At 43.8% G+C, this 27,271-nt stretch overlaps 1 protein-coding gene across 3 annotated transcripts in view; it reads left to right on the top strand.

The window, feature by feature from the left end:
* Window positions 1-1,359: 1,359 nt before the first annotated feature.
* The window catches only part of rabgap1l (RAB GTPase activating protein 1-like), a 444,915-nt gene continuing 419,003 nt past the window's right edge, over window positions 1,360-27,271 (top strand). For 2 of the 3 annotated variants that reach the window (XM_059647711.1, XM_059647709.1), the window contains exons 1-4: window positions 1,360-1,448; window positions 7,488-7,556; window positions 18,054-18,100; window positions 19,331-19,495. In XM_059647711.1, the coding sequence (XP_059503694.1) occupies window positions 19,361-19,495 (135 nt within the window). In that variant the 5' untranslated portion in view covers window positions 1,360-1,448; window positions 7,488-7,556; window positions 18,054-18,100; window positions 19,331-19,360. The remainder of the gene's footprint in view (window positions 1,449-7,487; window positions 7,557-18,053; window positions 18,101-19,330; window positions 19,496-27,271) is intronic. The other variant, XM_059647710.1, reaches the window with a different exon arrangement.

The following is a 27,271-nucleotide window of genomic DNA, read 5'->3' as shown; positions in this document are numbered from 1 at the left end:
AGGCTTGAGAGAATGGCCAACTTTACTCTTACGTGCGTAGCGGGAACTGTTGAAGTTTAAAACTTAATTAACACAGTCACGTTAAACTGAGGGTGGTGACTAAAACAGTCCATTCCCATTCCTCCATTGAAAGAGCATTATTTTTCATTCTGATGGATGATGTTATGCAATTTAACCAAGAGACTGTTATGAGGTTGAAATAAATGTGATAAATTTAAATTTATAGAGATCTTTGTTTTATATATAAATAGAAGTTTATTGAGCTGAGAAGGCTGGGAGTTTTCATCAAACCAGTGTGATTTTGAAATGTCTTTCCAACTGAACTTAGAGAAAATCCTAAAGTCATTAGTATATGAGCTATAGGGAGAGGCTGAATAGGCTGGGGCTATTTTCTGTGGAGCATTGGAGGCTGAGGGGTGATCTTTTAGATGTTTGTTTATAAAATCGTGAGGGGCATGGATAGGGTAAATAGACAAGGTCTTTTTCCCGGGATGGGGAAAGATACAAAAGGGACTTAAGGGGCAACTTTTTCATGCAGTGGGTAGTGTATATATGGAATGAGCTGCCAGAGGAAATGGTAGCAGCTGGTCCAATTACAACATTTAAAAGGCCTCTGGATGGATAAATGATTAGGAAGGGTTGGAGGGATATGGGCTAAATGCTGGCAAATAGGACTAGATTTGTACAAGATACCTGTTCAGCATGGACGAGTTGGACTGAGGGATCTGTTTCCATGCTGTAAATCTCTATGACTCTGTCTATCCACTTGCTGTAGCATTGCTTTGTGTATTTTTTGCTCATGGCTGGGATAAGTACCATGCCACCTGTCATTGCATTCCTTGTCTATGATCTACCCTAACGTAATGAATTTTAGGCATAATGAACAATATTGATGCTCATCTAAGCTAGTGGTACACTTTGGTTTCTGGATTTAAATAGTGAGTAACGTATGCCCACAAACTAGTGATCTGGTCAATGCATTCAATATGTAGGGATGAGGCAACAGTCTTGAAATCATTGTATTTGTTCTATTTTTTGGGTGTGTCTTTAACAAAAAAGGTGGCATATCTCTGTTGCAAGGAGATGATTTGATATGTATAGTTACTGTGGCATGATTAGTGCAAATTCGTGATTGAGTTGAATTGATTTGAATTAGCTTTATTGTCACATGCACTCAGATGAGTGCAGTGAGTACGCAATATAGGTAAAAGTAGGAAGTGGAGTTTGGCTGGTGTTACGCCCAGCATTTGCTTATGAATGCTGACTCTCAATTGATCATATCCAACCCACTGAAGGCTCTTTGACCCAGGAAGTGCAAGATTCTTGTTAAATAATTAGCTGCAGTTTTGAAAATACTAGCTTGTTATAGCAGAGGCCTGGATTGTGCATCTGTGTGCTACTCCACTCATCGAGTAAACAAAAATTTCATCGGATGAAGACCAATTTCAGTAAGTTGGGAACAGACTCATACCAGCTAAATTGGAATCAAAGATTGACAAGCAAAACTGTAACAGAGCAATGTACAATCTTTAAAGAGAAGTTGCTTTAGGCATAGTCGAACCTCATTCTTCTCCCACAAAGAGGAAAGGTACAGCAGTCAAAACTGGAAGAAAAAGTAGGAACTGCAGATGCTGGAGAATCTGAGATAACAAGGTGTAGAGCTGGATGAGCTTGGGTAATGAGCCCGGCTATGTGTCAGATTTGGAAGTAGGTGAGCACTTTGGTGATAGCGATCACAATTCTGATATGTTTACTTAAGTGATGGAAAGGGATAGGTGTATACCACTGGGCAAGAGTTATAACTGGGGGAAAGGCAATTATGATGAGATTAGGCAAGATTTAGGGAGCATAGGATGGGGAAGGAAACTGCAGGGGATGGGCACATTAGAAATGTGGAGCTTATTCAAGGAAAGGCTCCTGTGTATCCTGGATAAATATGTACCTGTCAGGCAGGGAGGAAGCTGTAGAGCGCGGGAGCCGTGGTTTACGAAGGAAGTGGAATCTCTGGTCAAGACGAAGAAGAAGGATTATGTGAGGATGAGATGTGAAGGCTCAGTTAGGGCGCTTGAGGGTTACAAGGTAGCCAGGAAAGACCTAAAGAGAGAGCTCGGAAGACCCAGGAGGAGGCATGAGAACGTGTTGGCGGATAGGATCAGGGTAAACCCCAAGGCTTTCTATAGGTATTTAAGGAAGAAAAGATTGACGAGAGTAAGATTGGGGCCAATCAAGGATAGTAGTGGTAAGTTGTGTGTGGAGTCAGAGGAGATAGGGGAAGCACTAAATGAATATTTTTCGACAGTATTCACTCTAGAAATCGACAATGTTGTCGAGGAGAATATTGAGATACAGGCTGCTAGACTAGGTGGGATTGAGGTTTACAAGGAAGAGGTATTCGAAACCCTACAGAGTGTGAAGATAGATAAGTCCCCTGGGCCGGATGGGATTTATCCTTGGATCCTCTGGGAAGCCAAGGAGGAGATTGCCGAGCCTTTGGCATTGATCTTTAACTCGTCATTGTCTACAGGAATAGTGCCAGATGACTGGAGGATAGCAAATGTGGTTCCCCTGTTCAAGAAGGGGAGTAGAGACAACCCTGGTAATTATAGACCAGTGAGCCTTACTTCAGTTGTTGGTAAAGTGTTGGAAAAGGTTATAAGATACAGGATATATATATATTTATATATATATATATATATATAAATCTAGATGTATATATCTAGCAAAGAATAATTTGATTCGGGATAGTCAGCACGGTTTTGTGAAGGGTAGGTCGTGTCGTGCCTCACAAACCTTATTGAGTTCTTTGAGAAGGTGACCAAACAGGTACATAAGAGTAAACCGGTTGATGTGATGTATGTGGATTTCAGCAAGGCGTTCGATAAGGTTCCCTACAATAGGCTATTGTACAAAATGTGGAGGAACGGGATTGTGGGAGATATAGCAGTTTGGATCAGAAATTGGCTTGCTGAAAGAAGACAGAGGGTGGTGTTTGATGGGAAATGTTCATCCTGGAGACCAGTTACTTGTGGTGTACTGCAAGGGTCGATGTTGGGTCCACTACTGTTTGTCATTTTTATAAACGACCTGGATGAGAGCGTAGAAGGATGGGTTAGTAAGTTTACGCTAAGGTCGGTAGAGTTGTGGATAGTGACGAAGGATGTTGTAGGTTACAGAGAGACATAGATAAGCTGCAGAGCTGGGCTGAGAGGTGGCAAATGGAGTTTAATGCGGACAAGTGTGAGGTGATGCACTTTGGTAGGAGTAACCGGAATGCAAAGTACTGGGTTAATGGTAAGATTCTTGGTAGTGTAGATGAGCAGAGAGATCTCGGTGTCCATGTACACAGATCCTTGAAAGTTGCCACCCAGGTTGACAGGGTTGTTAAGAAGGCATACAGTGTTTTAGCTTTTATTAATAGAGGGATCGAGTTCTGGAACCATGAGGTTATGTTGCAGCTGTACAAAACTCTGGTGCGGCCGCACTTGGAGTACTGCATACAGTTCTGGTCACCGTATTATAAGAAGGATGTGGAAGCTTTGGAAAGGGTGCAGAGGAGATTTACTAGGATGTTGCCTGGTATGGAGAGAAGGTCTTACGAGGAAAGGCTGAGGGACTTGAGGCTGTTTTCGTTAGAAGAAGGTTGAGAGGTGACTTAATTGAAACATATAAAATAATCAGAGGGTTAGATAGGGTGGTTAGGGAGAGCCTTTTTCCTAGGATGGTGATGGCGAGCAGGAGAGGGCATAGCTTTAAATTGAGGGGTGAAAGATAGAGGACAGATGTCAGAGGTAGTTTCTTTACTCCGAGAGTAGTAAAGGAATGGAACACTTTGCCTGCAACGGTAGTAGATTTGCCAACTTTAGGTACATTTAAGTCGTCATTGGGCAAGCATATGGATGTACATGGAATAGTGTAGGTTAGATGGGCTTCAGATTGGTATGACAGGTCGGCACAACATTGAAGGCCGAAGGGCCTGTACTGCGCTGTATTGTCCTATGTTCTATATGTTCTAAGAACACAGCAGGCCAAGCAGCATCAGAGGAGCAGGAAGGGTCTCCGATCAGGGTTAGACCCTCCTTCAGAAATTTTCTGAAGAAGGGTCTAGGCCCGAAACGTCAGCCTTCCTGCTTCTCTGCTGCTTGGCCTGCTGTATTCACCCAGCTCAACACCTTGTTATCTCAGTCAAAACTGGAGCTCCCTGGATGATAAAACATGAAACAAAAAAGAAAAGCTGTGGATGACAAATGCCATGTTGATAATTGAAATGGAAAGTAAAGTTCTGGATTCAGAATTGGTTGGCTGACAGGAGGTAGAGAGTGGTTGTAGATGGTAAGTATTCTGCGTGGAGGTCAGTGCTGAGTGGTGTCCCGCAGGGCTCTGTTCTTGGGCCTCTGCTCTTTGTAGTTTTTATAAATGACTTGGATGAGGAGGTTGAGGGGTGGCTTAGTATGTTTGTTGATGATGCAAAGGTTGGAGGTGCCGTTGATAGTATCGAGGGCTATTGCAGGCTTCAGCGAGACATTGACAGAATGCAGAGCTGGGCTGAGAAATGGCAGATGGAGTTCAACCTGGATAAATGTGAAGTGATGCATTTTGGAAGGTCGAACTTAAATGCTGAATATAGGATTAAAGGCAGGATTCTCGGCAGTGTGGAGGAACGGCTGGATCTCGGTGTTCAAGTGCATAGCTCCCTCAAAGTTGCCACCCAGGTGGATAAGGTTGTTAAGAAAGCATATGGTGTTTTGGCTTTCATTAACAGGGGGATCGAGTTTAAAAGCCGTGAGGTTCTGCTGCAGCTCTACAAAACCCTGGAGAGACCACACTTGGAATATTGTATTCAGTTCTGGTTGCCCGATTATAGGAAAGATGTGGAGGCTTTGAAGAGGGTGCAAAGGAGGTTTACCAGGATGCTGCCTGGACTGGAGAGCTTGTCTTACGAGGAGAGGTTGACTGAGCTCAGTCTTTTCTCTCTGGAGAGAAGAGGAAGAGAGGTGACCTGTTCGAGGTGTACAAGGTTGTGAGAGGCATAGATAGAGTCGATAGCCAGAGACATTTCTCCAGGGCAGGATTGACTGCCACGACGGATCATAGTTTTAAGGTGTTAGGAGGAAGGTATAGAGGAGACGTCAGAGGGAGGTTCTTCACCCAGAGAGTTGTGAGCGCATGGAATAGTTTACCAGTAGTAGTCGTGGAAACGGAATCATTAGTGACATTTAAGCGACTGCTGGACATCACATGGACAGCAGTGAATTGAGGGGAATGTAGGTTAGGTTAATTTATTTTTGGATTAGGGTTAATCCACGGCACAACATCGTGGGCCAAAGGGCCTATACTGTGCTGTACTTTTCTGTGTTCTATGTTCTATAAACTTGATATGGCAGTAACAAAAGACAGAATATCAGACTGAGGGAATCTATTGGCCTTCTACAAGCTTAAAAACATAGTAGGAAGTGGAACTGATTCGGGCCGAAAAGGAGATCTATGTAGGAATGCAGAGGGCATGATTTGCTGTACTAAATGATTCCATGAAGGAAAACAATGCTGCTAAAAGCATAGAGCCATTATGACCAGTTGACCCATTGAGTCTATTTCTGCTTTCTAAAGAGCTATCCTTGCAGCCATACGGTTTTTTTTTCCCACTCTCAGTTGAAGGGAAAGTATAGGTAATTGAGCTACTGGATGAGTTATAGAATTATGATGACTCTGTATTAGAAAGCCTGATGGTAGTTTAATGTTGATAAATCACCAGGACCAGATGGGATGCATCTGTAGATGTTGAGGTCTTGGTTATTATCTTAGTTTCTCTTTACATGAGTGGAGTTTGCCTTATCCCACACAGACACCAAGGCCTCACACCTAACATGCATTGTCTGACCTAAGATGCCACCTCTTCTTTACGCTGATACAACCGGTAGTTCTCTCGTTGAAAGGAGTTCAGGGATTAGCATGTACACATTCATGTTCAAAACAGCGAGCAAGGATAAAGTCGGCCACTAGAGGCCAGTCTGCTCAACCTTAGTTGTGGTAAAATGATTATTGTTGTCCTGGACTGGGTGAGATCAGATTAATTATGGAAAGCCAGTACAGGCTGTTAAAGTTGTCATGTTTAAATAATTTCTTTGTGCTTTTGATGAAGTAACAGAAAAGGATGACAGTAAGTCGATTGATAAGGTACGTATGGACTGCTGAAAGAGGTGCGATAAAATGCTGTAAGACAAGCTGGCAGCAACATCCGTGAAATGAAAGGACAGTGACAGCAGGGGCCCAAAACTTTGATTGACAGGATGTGGCAATTGTGGTTAGCAGTTACATAGAACATAGAACATTACAGCACAGTACAGGCCCTTCGGCCCTCGATGTTGTGCCGACCCGTCATACCTAATATGTTAGGCATTCCTGGTATTGTGGTATCTGCAATTGTCAAAAGGCCACTATCGATGACATCCAATACTGGACCAGTTTTATTAACTCAGCCTTCAACAAACTATAGCAGAGAGTGTACGACCCAAAATAGGCCAATGAACGTCCTTGTGTTCAGAACAGTTGTCATCATCACACACCTGTTTTGTGCTGGGGAGCTGAAATGTGTAAGCAGTGGCTCATAAGAGCAATAGAACAATTCCACCATCAGTACCTCCGCTGCATTCCCTAGATTCAATTGGGGTGGGGGGGGGGGGGGCATCAAATAAGTGCTAATGTCATTCTTGAGCTGAAAAGCCTCTTGCCGAACAGCTATTCTGAGATTCTTTTGAAATTGCTCATCGCTAAATGAACTGGTAACTCAATACTGACATGCTTTCCCATAGTTTGGCTTTGAGCGGTTTCTTCCGTGAATTATTAGTCATTGTGCTCAGAATAGCTGTAGTTTTTATTTTGCAGTAAAGCAAACCAATGTCTTGAAAGATTCAATTTTGCATCCAGTTATTATTTTTGAAATCCTTACAATGCAATTATGTGGTGTTACTGAAGGCGAAGTGCAGTAGAAGTTAAACTGCTCTGGTATCAGCCATGATATGATCTGTCAAGGCGCAAATATGTGATTATTGCGCAGTCTGAAATGAAGCTTTATTTTGTAGATGTACTTTTGCCCGCATCATTTTTGTAGGACTGGAAATCCTCCAAGACTTTAGTTCAAACATTCACCCAAATTCTGCCTCAGGTTTCATTTAGAGGCATGGTCATCAATGTGGCTTTTTGTAGCCCTGGTTTACAGTTTTTGCTGACTTTATGGTGATTTCTATTGTTTAAGGGCAACACTAGCCATACTAGTGTGATCATTTCTGATTCAAATACTAGGAGGCAGGATTAGAATTAGCTTTAATCATTGGTTCAGGCTGTTCTCTGCTACCCTGGGGAATTCTCCACTTGGACCTCATTGGGCACACTGGTGCAAACCGTTCATTCTAGGCATGAGTTTAGGCCTCCAGTTACTGTGTAATGGTATCTTAGTGGCATGTGATTGTAAAAATGTTTTTGGATTCCCTTAGGAGTGAACAGAAAGAAGAGGAAACGTACTACTTTGGTCTGGGAAGAGCCCCTGGCCCCACTTTACTGAGGTGTGTATTCATGCTGCTCTGATACTTGCACTCGTGCAATGTGAAAGTAGGGTACCTCCAAAAGGCCAATGCATGTGTGAGCCACTTACCTACAGCCCTACAGTCTGAGTTGGGTTGCTGACATGCTCTGGGGTATAGGAGCAAGTTGCAGGCTGTCAGATCTCCAGTGACAGGTCTTGAATTCGGCAGTTTTGGGGACAGAATTTCTCAGCTGTTACCACAGGCTCTAGTAACATAGGTTATAGGAGCAGGAGTAGGATGTCTAGACATAGACATAGGCATAGAACGTTACAGCACAGTACAGGCCCTTCGGCCCTCGATGTTGTGCCGACCTGTCATACCGATCTCAAGCCCATCTAACCTACACTATTCCATGTACGTCCATATGCTTGTCCAATGATGACTTAAATGTACCTAAAGTTGGCGAATCTACTACCGTTGCAGGCAAAGTGTTCCATTCCTTTACTACTCTCGGAGTAAAGAAACTACCTCTGACATCTGTCCTCTATCTTTCACCCCTCAATTTAAAGCTATGCCCCCTCGAGCTCGCCATCACCATCCTAGGAAAAAGGCTCTCCCTATCCACCCTATCTAACCCTCTGATTATTTTATATGTTTCAATTAAGTCACCTCTCAACCTTCTTCTCTCTAACGAAAACAGCCTCAAGTCCCTCAGCCTTTCCTCGTAAGACCTTGCCTCCATACCAGGCAACATCCTAGTAAATCTCCTCTGCACCCTTTCCAAAGCTTTCACATCCTTCTTATAATGCGGTGACTAGAACTGTACACAATACTCCAAGTGCGGCCGCACCAGAGTTTTGTACAGCTTCACTATAACCTCTTGGTTCTGGAACTCGATCCCTCTATTAATAAAAGCTAAAACACTGTATACCTTCTTAACAGCCCTGTTTGGTCCTTTAAGCCTCCTCTCCTATTCAATGTGAACATGGCTGATCATTCAACTCAGTCCCTTGTTCCTGCTTTCTACCCCATATCCTTTGAACGCTTGAGCTCAAAGAACGGTGTCTATATCTTACCTGAAAGTCTTCAATGTTTTAAACGTTTTGGTGGAGAATTCCAGAGGCCCATTACTCCATGGGAAGTTCCTCCTCATCTCTGCCTTAAAAGGCATGCCTCTTATCCTTAGACTGTGACCTCTGGTTCTGGCCTCCCCTGTCAGAGCGAACATCCTTCCTGTATCTTTTCTGTCTAACCCTTTTAGAATTTTATTGCTTTCTGTGAGATATCCACCTCATTCTTCTGAACTGCACTGAATATAGTTGTAACCAATCAGTCCTGCCATCCCAGGAATCAGTCTGGTAAATCTTTGCACTCCCTCCACAGCCAGAACATTCTTCCTCAGGTAAGGAGATCAAAACTGTACAGTACTCCAGGTTTGGTCTTACCCATACCCTATATAGTTGCAGCATGACAACCTTGCACCTGTACGCGAATCCTCTCGCTATGCAGGCCAGCATATTATTTGTCTTCCTCACTGCCTGCTGCTTCTTCATGCTAATTTCCAGCGACTGGTACAAAAGGACACCCGGGTCTCATTGCACCTCCTCTTCCCCACTTTCCTCTTTTCCATTCAGGTAATCTTTCCTCCTGTTTTTGCTACCAAAATGCAAAACTTCATATTTATTCACATTATTCCGCATTAGCCATTTGCCCATTTACCTGTCCAATCACAGTGAAGCTTCTGTCCATCCTTTTCACCGCATATCCTCCCACCCAGCTTTATGCTGTCTGCAAATGTAGAGATAATACATTTAATTCTCTCATCTAAATTGTGGATATATATTGTGAATCTCTCTGATCCCTTTGGTTCCTAAATAGTAATTGCCTGCGACTTGAAAAAAGACCCATTTATTCTTACTGAGACAGTAGGACCTGCCGATGCTGGAGAATCTGAGATAACACCATGTGAAGCTGGATGAACACAGCAGGCCAAGCAGCATCAGAGGGGCAGGAAAGTTTGACATTTTGGGTCAGGACCACCACTGATTACCAGCACTCACGTATCGCCATCCCACCTACCTTCCCCAGCTCCACCATCCTCTTTCTATTTACTTCAGAGCTCCCTTCCCCCTCCCTCATTTCTGAAAAAGGGTCCTGACCCGAAACGTCAAACATTTATTCTTACTGTTTGTTTCCTGTCTGCCAGCCGAGATGTCAGTTTACTATCTCCAATCCCGTACACTTCATTTTTGTATGCTAATCTCTTACGTGAAACTTTGTCAAAAGACTTCTGAAAATCCAAGTTTCCAATCCACAATCTGCTGCTCTCCATTATCCAATCTACTTCATGCAGCAAATTTGTCAAGCAGGACTTCTTTTTTCTTGACTATAAAGAAGGATGGTAATGTTTAACTTATAACTTATCTCTTTATTTTTCTACTTTGTACCTAAGAGTTTGTCCACTAGGTACCTTTGTCCCTAAAATGGCACCTGGTATGGTGACTATTTACACTTTTCACTGTACTCGTGTAACGTTGTATTTGAATACACGTGACAATAAACTTAATTCTATTTCTAATGTCCCTTCATAAGTCCATGTTGGCTCTGCCTGTTCATGTCACTATCTTTCAAATTATGTGCAATTACATCTTCTACTATGGGCTGTATCATTTTTCTCTGGAATGATACGTACAGGTTAGGTGGATTGGCAATGCTAAATTGCCCATAGTATGTAGGGGCATGCATGTTAGGTGGATTAGCCATGGGAAATGCAGGGTTACAGGGAAAGGGTAGGGGAATGGGCCTGGGAGATACTCTTCGAAGGGTCAGTGTGGATTTGATGGGCTGAATGACCTGCTTCCACACTGTGGGGATTCTGTGATATCAAGCTAACTTGTCTATAATTCGCTGATTCTGCCTGCCTCCCTTCTTAAATAACAGCTACATTAGCGACCATCCAATCCGTAGGAGCTCTTCCAGCATCTACAGAATTTTGAAAAATGACCACTAGTACATCTGCTATTTCTAGTACCATTTGTTTAAGTACTCTGGGATGAAACTTTTCACGGCCTGGGGATTTTTCAGCCTTAATCCCATTAATTTCCCCAACGCCATTTCCCTACTAATATTAATTTCTTTGAATTCCTCGTTTCTATTAGGCCCTAAGTTCCCCATATTTTTGGGATGTCATTTTGTAATTAATTGTTTCGTCATCTCTTTGTTCCCCATTATAAATTCCCCTGGTTTCTGACTGTAGAGGACCTACCTTCGTCTTTACTCATTTTTTTTCTCTTTGAATATCCATAGAAGTTTTTACTAACAACTCGTATGTTCCCTGCAAGCTTACTCTCAAACTCCTATTTTCCACTCTTAATCAGGCTCTTTGTCTCTTTTTGCTGAAATCTAAACAGTTCCCAATCCCTAAGAAGTGGAGGCTTGGGGACGGCTTTGCAGAACATCTCCGCTCGGTTCGCAATAAACAACTGCACCTCCCAGCTGTGAACCATTTCCACTCCCCCTCCCATTCTTTAGATGACATGTCCATCATGGGCCTCCTGCAGTGCCACAATGATGCCACCCGAAGGTTGCAGGAACAGCAACTCCTATTCCGCTTGGGAACCCTGCAGCCCAATGGTATCAACGTGGACTTCACCAGCTTCAAAATCTCCCCTTCCCCCACCGCATCCCAAAACCAGCCCAGTTCGTCTCCTCCCCCCACTGCACCACACAACCAGCCCAGCTCTTCCCCTCCACCCACTGCATCCCAAAACCAGTCCAGCCTGTCTCTGCCTCCCTAACCTGTTCTTCCTCTCACCCATCCCTTCCTCCCACCCCAAGCCGCACCTCCATCTCCTACCTACTAACCTCATCCCACCTTCTTGACCTATCCCCTTCCTACCTCCCCACCTATACTCTCCTCTCCACCTATCTTCTTTTCTCTCCATCTTCGGTCCACCTCCCCCTCTCTCCCTATTTATTCCAGAACCCTCACCCCATCCCCCTCTCTGATGAAGGGTCTAGGCCCGAAACGTCAGCTTTTGTGCTCCTGAGATGCTGCTTGGCCTGCTGTGTTCATCCAGCCTCACATTTTATTATCCCAGTCCTAAGGTCTGTTTCTTTTATGGCCAATTGATATACCTCTTCCTTGAATTTTATACTATCCCTATGTGCCCTTGTTAGTCATGGTTTGACCACATTTCTCATTTTGTTTTTATGCCAGACTGGGGTGAGTAACTTTTGCAGGTCATCCCATGTTCTTCAAATATATGCCATTGTTTGCCTAGTGTCATCCCTTTAAATTATGGTCCCTAATTTATCGTAGCTAACTCACATATTGTACCATTGTAATTTTCTTTATTTAAATTCAAGGATCCTAGTTTCAGAAACAACTATGTCACTCTCCATCTTCATGAAGAATTCTGTTGTGTTGTAGTCATTCTCCCCTAAGGGCCAAATGCAATTAGATTGTTAATTGATTTATCATTCCTTTGTTATCCAATACCTGGTCAAAGTCAGTGTTTCTCTAGTTGGTTCTCTAGATATATTCTACTAAGCAACGTGGATCAGGATGGTAAAATTCCATTTCTCTACCAAGTAAATCTCAGTGTGGCAGGGGTGGGTTCTGCTGTGGACATGACAGTTGACCTCAGTGTACTGTATTAAAGTTGGGGGGGGAAAAATCATTTCTGTTAGTTACCATTCTTACATACATTCTCTCTACGCAGCTGGAATGCAATAAGGGAAATTGAGGATGGAGTAGGTTTGGTGTATTGCTCTGCAGGCTAATTTCACATGAAGATTATTATGCCAACTGAATGATCGGAGTGTTGTCCCCATGACTGACTTCACCAGTGAGAACGGGCCCTTCTGAGGACTTCAGTGAAAAAAGATGCAGTTCTTTTTAGTTTTTATCCTTAAACTCAGTCTGAAGCCAGTGAAAACCAATCTGTCACTCCCTCTCTGTTGTCTCACTCAGCCATCCGCCACCCCACACATCTGATGCATTGTGTGCAGCTGCCTTACCCCTTCCCTGCAACCCTCCCGCTCACTCCTGATCCAGTTTGAGAAGTGTGTACGGCACCCTTGCCACTGCCTCCTCACCATGACCCATCAATTCCGATCCAGTCTGAGGGTGCCGTGTACAGTAATTTCACTGCCCCTCCTGACCTGGCACGTGTGTACAGTTACCTCACCCCATCTCCTGACTCAGTTTGAGGGCAGTGTGTAATGTGGGTTTACCTCCTTCTGACCCATTCTGTGGACAGTATGTATAGCAGGTTCACCCCCCTCTCCTGACCCAGTCTGGGGCAGTGTGCAGAGCACTTTGATCCAATTTGAGAGGAATGTTTATGACCTGTGATGGTTACTCCCTTCACCTTCCTTTTTAAGGAATTACTTTCAAACTATTATTCCAGTGTTTGTGTTAGACTTCTGATTAGTTTGCTACTTTTTATTAGACCACATCCACAGACATTCACTCACTCCAACACCGACACTCAGCAGCAGCACATACTATCTACAAGATGCACTGTAGAAATTCACCAAAGATCCTTCAAGTGAACCTTGCAATCCTATAAACACTGCCTTCTCGAAGGAGGAGGGCAGCAAATATATGGGATCTATCACCTGCAAGCTCCCCTCCAAGCCACTCACCATCATGACTTGGAAATATAGTACTCCCCTTGGTGTTGCTCGGCCAAAATCTTGGAATTGCTTTCTGAGTGGCACTGTGGGTGTCCTATAGCACGTAGACTGTAGCGATTTAAGAAGGCAGCTTTCAGGTGTCTTCTCAAAGTTAACTAAGGATGGGCAATAAATGCTGCTCCAGCTGCACTGCCCTCATACCATGAGTGAATAAAAAAATATCAAAAACTCTCATTGAAGTATATCATTCTTTAATGGAAGACAAAACCCCTTTCTACATTGTTGTTTCTGTAGCATTTTTAATTAATCAAATTATGTTAGTGAGTCACAAAATAAGTCAGATGGCCAAAGTTTCATTCAAGAGTTGCATTTTGAAGAGTATCTCAAAGGAAGGAAAAGAGGTAGAGAGATGGAGAAGTGCAAGCAGTAAATTCCAGAGTTTTGGGGCTTATATAGTTGAAGGTATAGCTACAAAAGGTGCAGCAGTTAAAATTGGTGTCAGAGCCATTGGTGAGGAGCAAACCATGAGGAATTTGAAAACAAGGATGAGAACTTTGAAGTTGAAACTTTGTTTGACTGAGAGCTGATTTATCTTTACTCAGTGCATGCACGTTCCTGGAGTCAGATGATCACTGCTTAATTTATTGTGTTTTAAGGTGCCAGTTGGTCAGTTGAGAGAACACTCCTCGGTAACATGCAGCATTGTTTGTGTCTGTCCACAAATCTATATAATATGGGTTTGTGCTGAGGCCTTGAGTTGGAAGTTGACTGCACCGAGACTCTTAATTGTTCTGAGTCTGGTTAGCAAGGTTCACTTGGTGGTGTTCAAAGCCTGACGTTCAAGAGATGGAATTAGTCACAAGGAATTTGTAACTTCCCGTGTTTCTCATTCCTTGATGCAGTGGATGTCATTTGTAACAAGTGACAAAACTCTTCGAGATAGTAAGAACCACATATATTGGAGTCAGATAACACAGTATGGAGCTGGAGGAACCTGGCAGGCCAGACAGCATCAGAGGTGCAGGAAACCTGACATTTTGGTTCGGGACCCTTCTTCAGAAATCGGGTAGGGGGAAGGGAGCACTGAAATAAATAGTATGTGGTTGGGTGGAGCTGGGGAAGGTATGTGGGATGGCGATAGGTGAGTGCAAGTAGGGAGTGGTGGAGATTAGTCAGTGATGTGGTGGGAGAGAAGATGCTCAGGACGTGTATCACCTCTCTAACCTCCGGATTCACCATATCATTCTTTGCCACTTCCACCACCTGCAATCTGACCCCACAACCAAGGATATATTTCCTTCTCCACCCCTTTCTGCCTTCCATAGGGACTGGTCTCTCTGCAACTCCCCCGTCCACACCACACTCCACCACCCCCGGCACCTTTCCCTGCAACTGCAGGAAGTGCTACACCTGCCCCTCACCTCTATGCAAGGATCCAAATAAACCTTCCACATCAGACAGAGGTTCACCTGCACATCAGCTAATGTGGTCTACTGCATCCGCTGCTCCCGTTGTGGCCTCCGCTTCATCGATAAGACCAAGCAGAGGCTCGGAGATGGCTTTGTAGAGCACCTGCATTCTGTTTGTGACAAACGACAACATCTTCCAGTCACAAACCACTTCAGCTCTCCCTCCCACTCCCTGGAGGACATGTCCATCCTGGGCCACCTCCAGTGTCACAGTGATGCCACCCAGACACTTGAGTAGCAACACCTCATATTCTGCCTTGGAAACCACAACCCGATGGTCTCAATTGGACTTTACAAGCTTCAAAATCTCCCCACCCCTGGCCTCAACCCTCTCATCCCTGCCTCCTTGACCAGGCCATCTTCCACCTATCATCTCCTCCCACCTCACTAACCAATCCCCACCAATGCCTACCTGCACTCACCTATCACCATCCCCCCCTACCTTCCCCAGCCCCACCCCTCTCTCTGTATTTCAGAGCTCCCTTCCCCCTCCCCCATTTCTGAAGAAGGATCCTGAGCCAAAACATCAGCTTTCCTGCTCTTCTGATGCTGCCTGGCCTGCTGTGCTCTACCAGCTCCTCACTGTGTTATACAACACTCTTAGAGATCGGTTTTAAAAGAGAGAGCTGTAAAACCTTGGAGATAATCTCGGTTTAAGTTTGGACAGGCTTCTTGACCTTAAGTGGCACCATTCAAACAATGTAAACCAAGGGATCTGTGTGTCCTTATGCATAAATTGATGAAAACTAGTCTGCAGATTCAGTAGGTAAGAATGAAGGCCATTGGAATTTTGACAATTATTACGAAGTGAGTAAAATGTAAAAGTAGCGTAGTTTTGCTGTAACTGTATGAGGCATTTGTGCAACCATACTTGGGGTATTATGCACAATTTTGGTCCCCTTTCTTTTTTGGGATGTAGTTGCATTGGGGCAGTTCTGAGGTGGTTCACTAGATTAATTCTGGAGATGAGGAATTTGACTTCCGAAGAAAGATTTGAGCAGTTTAGCCTAAATTCTGGAGTTTAGATGAATGAAAGGAATGAAATTAAAGTATTGCTCATGGGGTTGACAGAGTAGACATAGGATGTTCCCCCTTGTAGGACAATCTGGAATGAAAGGTCATAGCTTTAGGGTAAGAGGTGGTACATTTAAAATGGAGATAAGGAGAAATTACTTCTTTCTAAAGGTTGTGAATCTGTGGAACTCACTACCCAGAGTTGAATGCTGGGACATTGAGTAAATGTAAGGAGGAGGTGGACAAATTGTTCATCAGAATTGGGTTGGAGGGTTATGGAGAGCCAGCAGGAGAGTGGAGTTGAAGTGGGGATAAGATCAGCCATGATCACCTCGAATGGCAGAGCAGCTTTCAAGGAGCTGAATTGCCTATTCCTGCCACTGCTCCTGGTTCTTTTGACCTGTAATTCTGACTCAATTCTTGTGAATTTCAGGATGCATTTGTGTGTATTTCCTTCTTCATGATGCCTTATGAACTTATTACAATAGTTACCATTGTCCAATCAGCAGAGCAACGTCTCTCTGCTAGTGATTATGTTTCTTGCAAACCTCAGTCTTTTCCACTTAACACCATCATCAAGTCCTTCTATTCCTTTCATCCTGATGCATTAACTTTCGTTTCATTTATACTATTTGATTTACCCACTCGCTGTGTTAACAACTCTGAGTAAAGATGTTCCTCCAGAATTCCCAAATTGAATATATTAGTGATGGTTTTACAGTTGCTATTTCTAGCTATGAATGTTGAAATTTAAAGCAGAAATAGGCCAGTCAGCCTCTTGAGCCTGTCGAAGCGCTCTCATGCAAGGAAACAACATCTCTGCACCTAATTATCAAACCTTTTGATAATCATAAATGTCTCTACTAGATCAGAATCAGTTATCTCTTTGCCACAGGAAAAGCCCTCAACCTCTCCATTCTGTATTCTGTTATCAAAGGTGATCACTTTTTCTGTGTTGATTGATTTATTGGCACATGTACTGAAATACAGTGAAAAGCTTTTATACGAGCGATACAGGTGGTTCACAGCAAGTAAAGGATGTACAGATCAAAGAGACTTAGAGGCTTGCAGGTTACATTATTTGAGGCCAGAGTCCATTCAACAGTCTGATAACAGTCGGAAAGAAGCTGTTCCTGAACTTAGTTGTGCGTGTGTTCACAATGATCTATTATGTTCTCATGTGACTGGACAGCCAGATAGTAGACTTATATGACTTTCCACATTGTGGGCAACGTTGAATTGTCAGCTTTTTGTTCAGGATTTCCCAGTTTTCCTAGCTTATCTTTAATCCTTTGCTACCTGCATTTTTTTTTGCAGATCGACACAACCAAGTACTTGAGATTGGTACATAAACACCAAAAGAACTTTGGATGTTGTGAATCAGAAATAAAAACAGAAGTTGCTGGAAAAGCTGAGCAGCTCTGACAGCATCTGTGAAGAGAAACCAGAGTTAACGTTCTGAGGAAGGGTCATTGGACCCGAAACGTCAACTCTGATTTCTCTTCACAGATTTCTGCCTTACCTGCTGAGCTTTTCCAACAACTTCTATTTCTGTACTTAAGATTGTTTCCAAGTCTCTCTTCATCACTCACTTTTTTTCCTAAATTGTGATGGACAAGCTGCAGTTCCTAATACTCACCTTCAAGGAATCCTTGAATCTTAATTGTTACCTGCCTCACTTCGAAGTAATGAACATGTGAACTGTCTTAGGGACTTGATCATCTGTTTTGTATCTTCATGTTCTCTACATCTTTCTGGGCTCTGATGACTGCTTCAGTTCCAGATTTCTCTGTTCTTTGAACCCCCTCTGTGTTGTCCACCCATTTGATGCTCATAATGATATGAATGCATCTTGTGTGAACTTACAACTGCTTAATATTTCTACAGTAGGTCGTTCAAGTCTCCAGTGCATACAGGAGTTGGGTATTACCACAGCTTTGTGCATAGCAAGTTTTGTTGTAGATTTGATGTCTCATCTCTTCACCAGGTTCTTGTGTAAATGGGCAAGTGCTGAACTTGCTCTTTGCTGTCCTCAGTCAAATTTCTCTGCCAATGCAACTATTTCTGAAGATTGTTAACTTCTCTAATCTTAGAAGCACTACAACTTCCAGTGTTGTGTCATTTGTTGCTATAATAGAGGGGGGGTACAGTTAGAACATGGTGGTTTCTGAAATATTCCTGTCTTAAGTTGATGGCTAACCCACACCATCAAGCAGATTTCCTTTGAAGGCCATTCTTTCAGTGTGATATCAAGGCACATCAGCAGAGAGTGACTCCTGTATCATCATCTGAGGATTTAAATCAGCTCAGGTTGAGGAGTATTTCATCTGTTCTGAATTCGATCAGTTCTGGTACCATTCTATTACATTTTTTTTCACATTCTCATTGCATCAAATTCTTTTGTTAACAGAGTCCCGGACAGTTCACAGTACACTTAATTGTGGTGTAAGGCACTAGGTAAGTTTAATCATGTTTCTTTGCTTTTCTGTTCTCTCCTGCTAAGAATGAATTGCAGTGCATTGTTTCCCCTTTACTGAAGTGACTTGTTAACCTGTGGCATTAATTTTAATGCACTGTGTATATGTATTTTTAGGCTCCTTGTTTCTTTCAGCCTTTTAGACACCTGTTTTCAAGGAATATGGTGTGTGGCCCACCGAAATGTACCATCTCACCTTTAACATATTATGTGCCTCTTCAACAAATTAATTTTCCATATTTTGTCAGTGTTCTGCTCCATTTACTGCGAAGTTTTGTTTACATGCATGCAAAGTCCTCATGAACACAATAAAGCTGCATTCTGTGAGGGAAGCGATGTTCTTTTGGTCATATTATTCACATTTCTTTCAAATTAGTTCCTAGCTTGCTCTGTTTGCATGGCAGTTGAGTGGCTGTCATCAGAGACAGAGTGTGGGAAACTCACTAATTTGAGGACGTCATCAGATGAAAGGTGGAATTTGGATCTGTGCCCTGTGCAGTAAACACAAAGGAGTTGGTCCTACATTGGGATTGGGGGAGTTAATGTGCAGACTCACAGACCTTTTCCCAGTAGTCCTGTAAGGCAGTCTATTGTCATTTTATCTGTGCTGTAGGCTGAAAAAGCACATTCTTTCATTGACACCCCTGTATGGTACATTTCTGATTCCAGAAATGATGTTCAGAGGAGGCAAAGCGATTTCTCAAAACAAAAGCTCAGATAGAGAATAAATCTACACTCTTGGTCAGCTGTCTGAAGAGTATTTTCAGTCTTACTACTTCTGTTTAGATGTGTTCTCTGGTATGATGGTATGCAGCTGCATTGAAATTGCTTCCAGTTTCCATTCAATGTAATTATCATATTGTGTATGAGCAACATCACTTGTTGTCTAATGTCACCAACAGTCCTAAGTGGATCAGTAATTATTTGATGTCATTATTTGAACAATTGCTGGCAATGTATGTTTCCTGGATGTTTGAGGCTTAGAGAGCTGGTGTCTGTGAACTGTGTAATTAATAGTGGGATATCATTTAGTATTAACCGTTTCTTGTTAGATTCTTACTATTTGCGATCTTGTTTATGCTTTCAGGTATCCTTAAACTGCAAGATTTTCTCCAGTTTTTCTACTTTTTAGCCAGAAAAGTATGATTTTAAAAATCAGCAATAAACAGATTTGAAAAGCCTGTCATAATCCAAAACTTCTTTTTTTCCAGCTTGTTATTATGTGTTGTACCAGTTGAGAGATGGATGTTCAAGCTTTGCGCAACTTGAGTAGCTCATCAGACTCTGTTTCCACACTGAACAGTGAAGAGTTTGTCCTTGTATCTCAGCAAGCAGAAGAATCTTCAAATGATGAGGAGGAAGGTCCAACTCTAAAGGTAAACAGGTGTATATTTTTTGTTTGAATTTCTAAGGATGAAATTTTGGTGCCCGTTTAAAACCAAAACTCCTTTTATTCTCATTCTCTTAAGTCTCACCTCTGCTATTTAAATTGTCATTCATACCTTGGCCACCTCTAAATTGACTGCTCTAATTCTTTCTTGACCTGCCCTGTACTGTCTTCATAACTCAAAGTTTGTCCAGACTTGCATCCCTTCTAATGTAGTCCTCAACATTTTATATAAAACTTTCACCTCTCACCTCACTGACTTCCATTAGTTCTCTGTTTCACATTTAAAATTCTCCTGTTTGTGTTTAAATTCTTTCATGGCAATGCTGATACCAATTTCTGTAACCCATGTAATGTTGAAACTTCCTGCTTCACGCTTCACCTGATTTTTCCCTCTTTTATATTGCTATCTCCCTTTGTCTCTTTACTGGGAGTCGATCCTTTAGCATCTAGATCCCAATGTCTGAAAATATCCTCTTCAATCGGCCCCTGTGTAACTTTCTGTCTCTCTCACACTTACACCCCCATCCTGACGCTGCCTTGTAATGTTCAAATATGCTTTTCAGGAGAGAATTCAGTAGTTATCTAAAGAGGAGATATTTACTGGACTTCTAGGGGAAATGTGCAAGAGTGGGTCTTGGTGAATTTGTCTTGTACTGTGACCGTTTTGTAATTCTAATACCCTTTCACCTCACTAATTCCTTCTCCACCTCACAATGTACCTTTTTTACATTGCCCAAGCAACTAATTAAATAATTCGCTTTTGGAGGAAGTAATTATTTGGCTGGTTCTACACTGATTATATATGTTCTAAATATGTGGCAAATGTATTACTGAAGTTATATATGGGTAGTGCTGTATTTTCCTGTTGCTTGCAGCTGGCTGCCACATATGGAATTCAAATAATCTGTGGCCCTAATTACCACCTGCCACTGTAGGTGATGGGGATAGCTTCACTAGACTGACTCCTGAATGTGCGGTTTGCCTTAGGAGGCAAGATTGGACACGCTGGAAATGTTTCCACCTTGAGTTTAGAAGAGTGAGAGATGATTTGATTGGAATCTATAAGATCCTGAATGGTTTTGGCAAGGTTAGTTTGAAAATAACGTTTTCTTGTGTGGGTGAGTCTAAAGCGAGGGGGACTGTTCGAACTACTTTGAAATTGAGGTTTGTTATTTAAGGACAGACATGAGGAAACACATTTTGATCTGATGCTTGTATCAGTGATAATGGGAACTGCAGATGCTGGAGAATCCAAGGTAATAAAATGTGAGGCTGGATGAACACAGCAGGCCCAGCAGCATCTCAGGAGCACAAAAGCTGACGTTTCGGGCCTCGACCCTTCATCAGAGAGGGGGATGGGGTGAGGGTTCTGGAATAAATAGGGAGAGAGGGGGAGGTGGACCAAAGATGGAGAGAAAAGAAGATAGGTGGAGAGAGTATAGGTGGGGAGGTAGGGAGGGGATAGGTCTGTCCAGGGAAGACGGACAGGTCAAGGAGGTGGGATGAGGTTAGTAGGTAGAAGATGGAGGTGCGGCTTGGGGTGAGAGGAAGAACAGGTTAGGGAGGCAGAGACAGGTTGGACAGGTTTTGGGATGCAGTGGGTGGAGGGGAAGAGCTGGGCTGGTTGTGTGGTACAGTGGGTGGCGGGGGGGGGAACGAACTGGGCTGGTTTTGGGATGCGGTGGGGGAAGGGGAGATTTTGAAGCTGGTGAAGTCCACATTGATACCATTGGGCTGCAGGGTTCCCAAGTGGAATATGAGTTGCTGTTCCTGCAACTTTCGGGTGGCATCATTGTGGCACTGCAGGAGGCCCATGATGGACATGTCATCTAAAGAATGGGAGGGGGAGTGGAAATGGTTTGCGACTGGGAGGTGCAGTTCTTTGTTGCGAACCGAGCGGAGGAGTTCTGCAAAGCGGTCCCCAAGCCTCCGCTTGGTTTCCCCAATGTAGAGGAAGCCACACCGGGTACAGTGGATGCAGTATACTACATTGGCAGATGTGCAGGTGAACCTCTGCTTAATGTGGAATGTCATCTTGGGGCCTGGGATAGGGGTGAGGGAGGAGGTGTGGGGGCAAGTGTAGCATCCCCTGCGGTTGCAGGGGAAGGTGCTGGGTGTGGTGGGGTTGGAGGGCAGTGTGGAGCGATAAGGGAGTCAGAGAGAGTGTGGTCTCTCCAGAAAGCAGACAGGGGTGGGGATGGAAAAATGTCTTGGGTGGTGGGGTCGGATTGTAGATGGCGGAAGTGTCGGAGGATGATGCGTTGTATCCGGAGGTTGGTGGGGTGGTGTGTGAGAACGAGGGGGATCCTCTTTGGGCGGTTGATGCGGGAGCGGGGTGTGAGGGATGTGTTGCGGGAACTGTGGGAGACGCGGTCAAGGGCGTTCTCGACCACTGCGGGGGGGAAAAGTTGCGGTCCTTGAAGAACTCTCCATCTCAGGCAACCTGATGTCCATTTCAAGCCCACCAACTCCCACAGCTACCTAGAATACACCTCCTCCCACCCACCCTCCTGCAAAAATTCCATCTGCTATTCCCAATTCCTCCGCCTCCGCCGCATCTGCTGCCACGATGAGGCATTCCACTCCCGCACATCCCAGATGTCCAAGTTCTTCAAGGACCGCAACTTTCCCCCCACAGTGGTCAAGAACGCCCTTGACCGCGTCCCCCGCATTTCCTGCAACACATCCCTCGCACCCCACCCCCGCCACAACCGCCCAAAGAGGATCCCCCTCGTTCTCACACACCACCCCACCAACCTCTGGATACAACGCATCATCCTCCAACACTTCCGCCATCTACAATCCGACCCCACCACCCAAGACATTTTTCCATCCCCACCCCTGTCTGCTTTCCGGAGAGACCACTCTCCCCGTGACTCCCTTGTTCGCTCCACACTGCCCTCCAACCCCACCACACCCGGCACCTTCCCCTGCATCCGCAGGAAATGCTACACTTGCCCCCCCACCTCCTCCCTCACCCCTATCCCAGGCCCCAAGATGACATTCCACATTAAGCAGAGGTTCACCTGCACATCTGCCAATGTGGTATACTGCATCGACTGTACCCGGTGTGGTATCCTCTACATTGGGGAAACCAAGCGGAGGCTTGGGGACCGCTTTGCAGAACTCCTCCGCTTGGTTCGCAACAAACAACTGCACCTCCCAGTCACAAACCATTTCACTCCCCCTCCCATTCTTTAGATGACATGCCCATCATGGGCCTCCTGCAGTGCCACAATGATGCCACCCGAAAGTTGCAGGAACTGCAACTCATATTCCGCTTGGGAACCCTGCAGCCCAATGGTATCAATGTGGACTTCACCAGCTTCAAAATCTCCCCTTCCCCCACCGCATCCCAAAACCAGCCCAGTTCGTCCCCCCCCCCCACCTACTGCACCACACAATCAGCCCAGCTCTTCCCCTCCACCCACTGCATCCCAAAACCTGTCCAACCTGTCTCTGCCTCCCTAACCTGTTCTTCCTCTCACCCATCCCTTCCTCCCACCCCAAGCCGCACCTCCATCTCCTACCTACTAACCTCATCCCACCTCCATGACCTGTCCGTCTTCCCTGGACAGACCTATCCCCTCCCTACCTCCCCACCTATACTCTCTCCACCTATCTTCTTTACTCTCCATCTTTGGTCCACCTCCCCCTCTCTCCCTATTTATTCCAGAACCCTCACCCCATCCCCCTCTCTGATGAAGGGTCGAGGCCCGAAACGTCAGCTTTTGTGCTCCTGAGATGCTGCTGGCCCTGCTGTGTTCATCCAGCCTCACATTTTATTATCTTGATCTGATGCTTGTATAACTTTAGGGCTGCTTCAGAAAGCAGCAGTGGTGAGTCATTGAATTTTTTAAATTCATTGGTAAACAGTTTCTTGTTAGGCAAGGCACTCTGAGCTATTAGATTAGATTTCCTACAGTGTGGGAACAGACCTTTCGGCCCAAGAGGTCCACACTGCCCCTTGAAGCATCCCACCCAGATCCATCCCCTATAATCCACACCCCCCTGACACTACGGGCAATTTAGCATGGCAGATCCACCTAGCCTGCACATCTTTGGACTGTGGGAGGAAACCAGAGCACCCAGAGGAAACCCACGCAGACAGGGGAGAATGTGCAAACTCCACACTCCACTCCCGAGGCTGGAATCGAACCTGGGTCCCTGGTGCTGTGAGGCTGCAGTGCTAACCACTAAGCCATTGTGCCGCCCTTATTAGGAATAATTGGGAATGTGGAATGTGGAACAAAAACAGATTGGCTTCCCTAATGGTATTTTGGGTCTCCCCATGATTGCTATGGCTCAAGAAGATAGTTTGCCACCACCTTCTCAAGGCAACTCGAAATTGGCAATAGATGCTGGCCCAACCAGCGATGCCCACCTCCTGCAATGAATGGAGAAAATAAAGTTTCTAAAGGAATTTTGTTAGACCTCATTTGGAGTATTTTGTAAAGTTTGATCTCTTTATCTCAGGAAAAGTATTACATGTGTTTATTATGTAAAAGTATAACAAGTGCATTGTAAGGAGTGCATTGTAAAGTGGAGAATGAACTGGTGAGGCATAGGCTTTTAGTATTGTAAAATGGTTACAGTTCAGCAGAAGACTGTGTGGCTGATTGTGTGTCTCTCTGTTCCGTGCAAGAGAAATACACCTGTACGCAATCTTAAACTATTTCCCCAAAAGTTCAACGTATTTTTTCTCTTGAGCTAACTTAAATTTTCTCCTGAAAAGCATGTTTGAATATTAGGCAGCAGGACTGGGGAAGAGAGGGAGAAATAGAGAGTGTGCAAAAAGAGGAACAAGTGATTGGACAGTTCTAGCAGGCCTAGCAGGTTGAGCTTGGGCAAGTAGAAATTTTAACTACTTTACTGGGAGGTTTTATGGAACCACAGGCAAAGCTCAAAAAAGATGCCGTGTGACTTGTGACTCACCATGCCTGTGCCAGTAATTCAGTTATTTGTACCCTACTTCTTCCCCATTGCCTGCAAAGGTTTCCACTAAAGGAATTTATCTAATTCCTTTGTGCAATTTAATAATCGACGTGTTTCTAGCACCCTTTCAAGTAAATTTAATTTTCTCCATGTCATCTTTGGAGCTTTTGTATGAATCTGTGCCTCTGGTTACTGACCCTGTATCCAAACTCTTTACGAGTTCAAACACCTCCATCAAATCTACCTTGAACTTTATCTGTTTCATGGTGTTTCTCTGGTCATGTCACTTGACTGAAGTCTGCTATCCCTTGTACTCATTCTCCTAAGTTTCTCCAACTGATGAAAGGTTATCTCAACCTGAAACATTACCTTCTTTTCTCTCTTGAGATGCTGCCTGACTTGTTGACCTTTTCTAGTGCTTTTGTAGATTTCTTGTATCCACAGTACTGATATTTTGCTTCTGTGTTGTCTTTAATAAATCCTTGCTAGCACTTGTTTACCAAGTACCAGTTATTTTTCTCTGGATTACTGCCTCTAAATCTCTGGTAGGCTGACTGGCACACAGTTGCCAGGTTTGATTTCTCTCTGCTAACGAACAAAGATGTAACATTTACAGTTCTGCAGAGCTCTCGCACTGCTTTCTTAATGTAGCGTTAGTTGGAAAACTGATCAGGGCGTCCCCACTTTCCATTATTACTTTGCTTAATGACCTAGGAGGCATCCACCTCAACTGGGTAAGTTAGCAACCTTGATAATCTTACTCTCAATTTTTGTAAAATCATACTCTTTACTGTTATAGTGGCAGCCTTCTGGTCTTTAGTGAAGCCCAGTGTAAAGTACTCATTTAGCAACTTACTTATGCCTTTATCCTTGCTAAGGTTTCTCCTTTTTGGTATCTAATTGGATCCTTGACTACATTTTAAATTTCGATGTTCAAAAATCATTTTTGTGTTCCATTTGTGTTGCCTGTGAGGTATTCTTGTACTCTGTCTCCTCCTGTTAATTCCCATTTCAGTTAACCCTATGCTACTTCTATTTGTCTTAATTATGAATTAGGAACTCAATATTTAACATAAATCATCTGTTTCAATTTAATCTCCATATCTCTCTTCAGTCAGGGAGCTGTAGCTTTGAATGCTCATCCTTTGCCATCATGGGAATATCGTCACAATTGAACTGTCTCTAAGGGCCTTTATGTTGCTCAGTAGCCAATTTAGCTGCCAGTCTTTAATTCCAGTCCAGGCTTTGCGGATGCGGTTATCATAATAAGGGGCGAGACCTTTAGGACTGAGATGCAGGGCAATTTCTTCACCAAACTGTCAATTGACTTGTAAAATAAACTATAATCACTGGTTATAATGTAAGTGTTTGTACTGAATTACAGCACTTAAAAAAAAACATTCATTTTGATCTTGTGAAATGAGTGAGCCTGTCAAGATGTTTGTAATAAGTTGGAGGGAATGTTACTTTTATGCAAGTTCTTTTTCGACAAAATGTTGGGTGGACCTGGTCCTCTGGTGCCACGAGAACTGAATTCAGTCTGAATTACAATTATACTATTACATTCATACTACATGAATGGTCGTTGATGCAGAGGCTACTGTTATAATTCAGGTATTACCTCTGAGCCTGAATGAATTCTCCTTAAGCTGACAGACATGAAATCTCCAGAATTTTATGGATAATCCACATCTGCTCTTTCATAGATGTTTTAAATTAATATATAATGCAAGTGACAAAAATCTGCTTGTGCTTTGCTACTTATGTTGTTCAGTTTGAATGCTGAGAATGCTGTAAATTCAAAGCAAGAACAGAATGTGCTGGAGAAGTCAGCAGGTCTGGTGCTGTCTGTGGAGAGAGAAAGAAATTGGCATTTCGGTTGATGACAGAAGGTTAGCAGTGTCATTGAAGTTTTGAGGACAGTGTAGATGGGGCCAAGGATAAAAAGCAGGTCTGTGATCAAGTGGAAAACAGGAGAGATTGATAGATAAGTTAGCCCTCCAGAGTCAAAAGAAATGGAGACGGGGCACAAAAAGAAACAAAGAAACAAAAGCTGTGCCTGGAGCAGGTGTGCTCTGACTGAAGGCAGAGATTATTGTCAGAAGTATTTGAACTCACTGTTGAGTCCAGAGGCTGTAATTGAGTGATATGGTGCTGTTCCTGTAGCTTGCGTCAAACTTCACTGGAACAGAACAGACTGAGGGTAGAGCTTAAATTGAGTTGGTTGATTCAAAACATTTTGGTGCAATAAAATATCTTTGAATTATCAGCAGTAGACACCTGAGAATTCTTGTAAAGGGTTAGGAATATCCATTCCTTCGATTGGTTTTATAGTCAGTGTTCAAAATTCACGGAATGTTAGATTTAGTTCAATGTGTTAAAAGTTTACACTTACATGGGTGGCATGGTGGTTAACACTGCTGCCTCACAGCACAAGGGCCTGGGTTTGATTCCACCCTTGGGCAACTATCTGTGTAGAGTTTGCACATTCTCCCCATGACAGCATGGGTTTCCTCTGGGTGCTCCAGTTTCATCTCACAGTCCAAAGATGTGCAGGCTAGGTGGAATGGCTTTGCTAAATTGCCTGTAATGTTCAGGGATGTGCACATTAGGTGGGTTGTAGGGCGATGGGCCTGGGTGAGATGCTTTGAGGGTCACTGTGGACTTGTTGGGCTGAAGGGCCTGTTTACATACTGTGGAGATTCTAAGTACCTGGGGCTTCGCCTGGTTTAAAGCACCACTATACCAGTTTTAGTGTTGAGTACAAAGATGTGCCAGGTTCATCATTCACTTCAGGGTTGCAGAACAGTTGTCAAATGAAGCAGTT

Source organism: Stegostoma tigrinum, chromosome 8, assembly GCF_030684315.1.
Source record: "Stegostoma tigrinum isolate sSteTig4 chromosome 8, sSteTig4.hap1, whole genome shotgun sequence".
Classification (NCBI taxonomy): Eukaryota; Metazoa; Chordata; class Chondrichthyes; order Orectolobiformes; family Stegostomatidae; genus Stegostoma; species Stegostoma tigrinum.
This window is presented reverse-complemented; position numbering and strand designations above follow the sequence as displayed.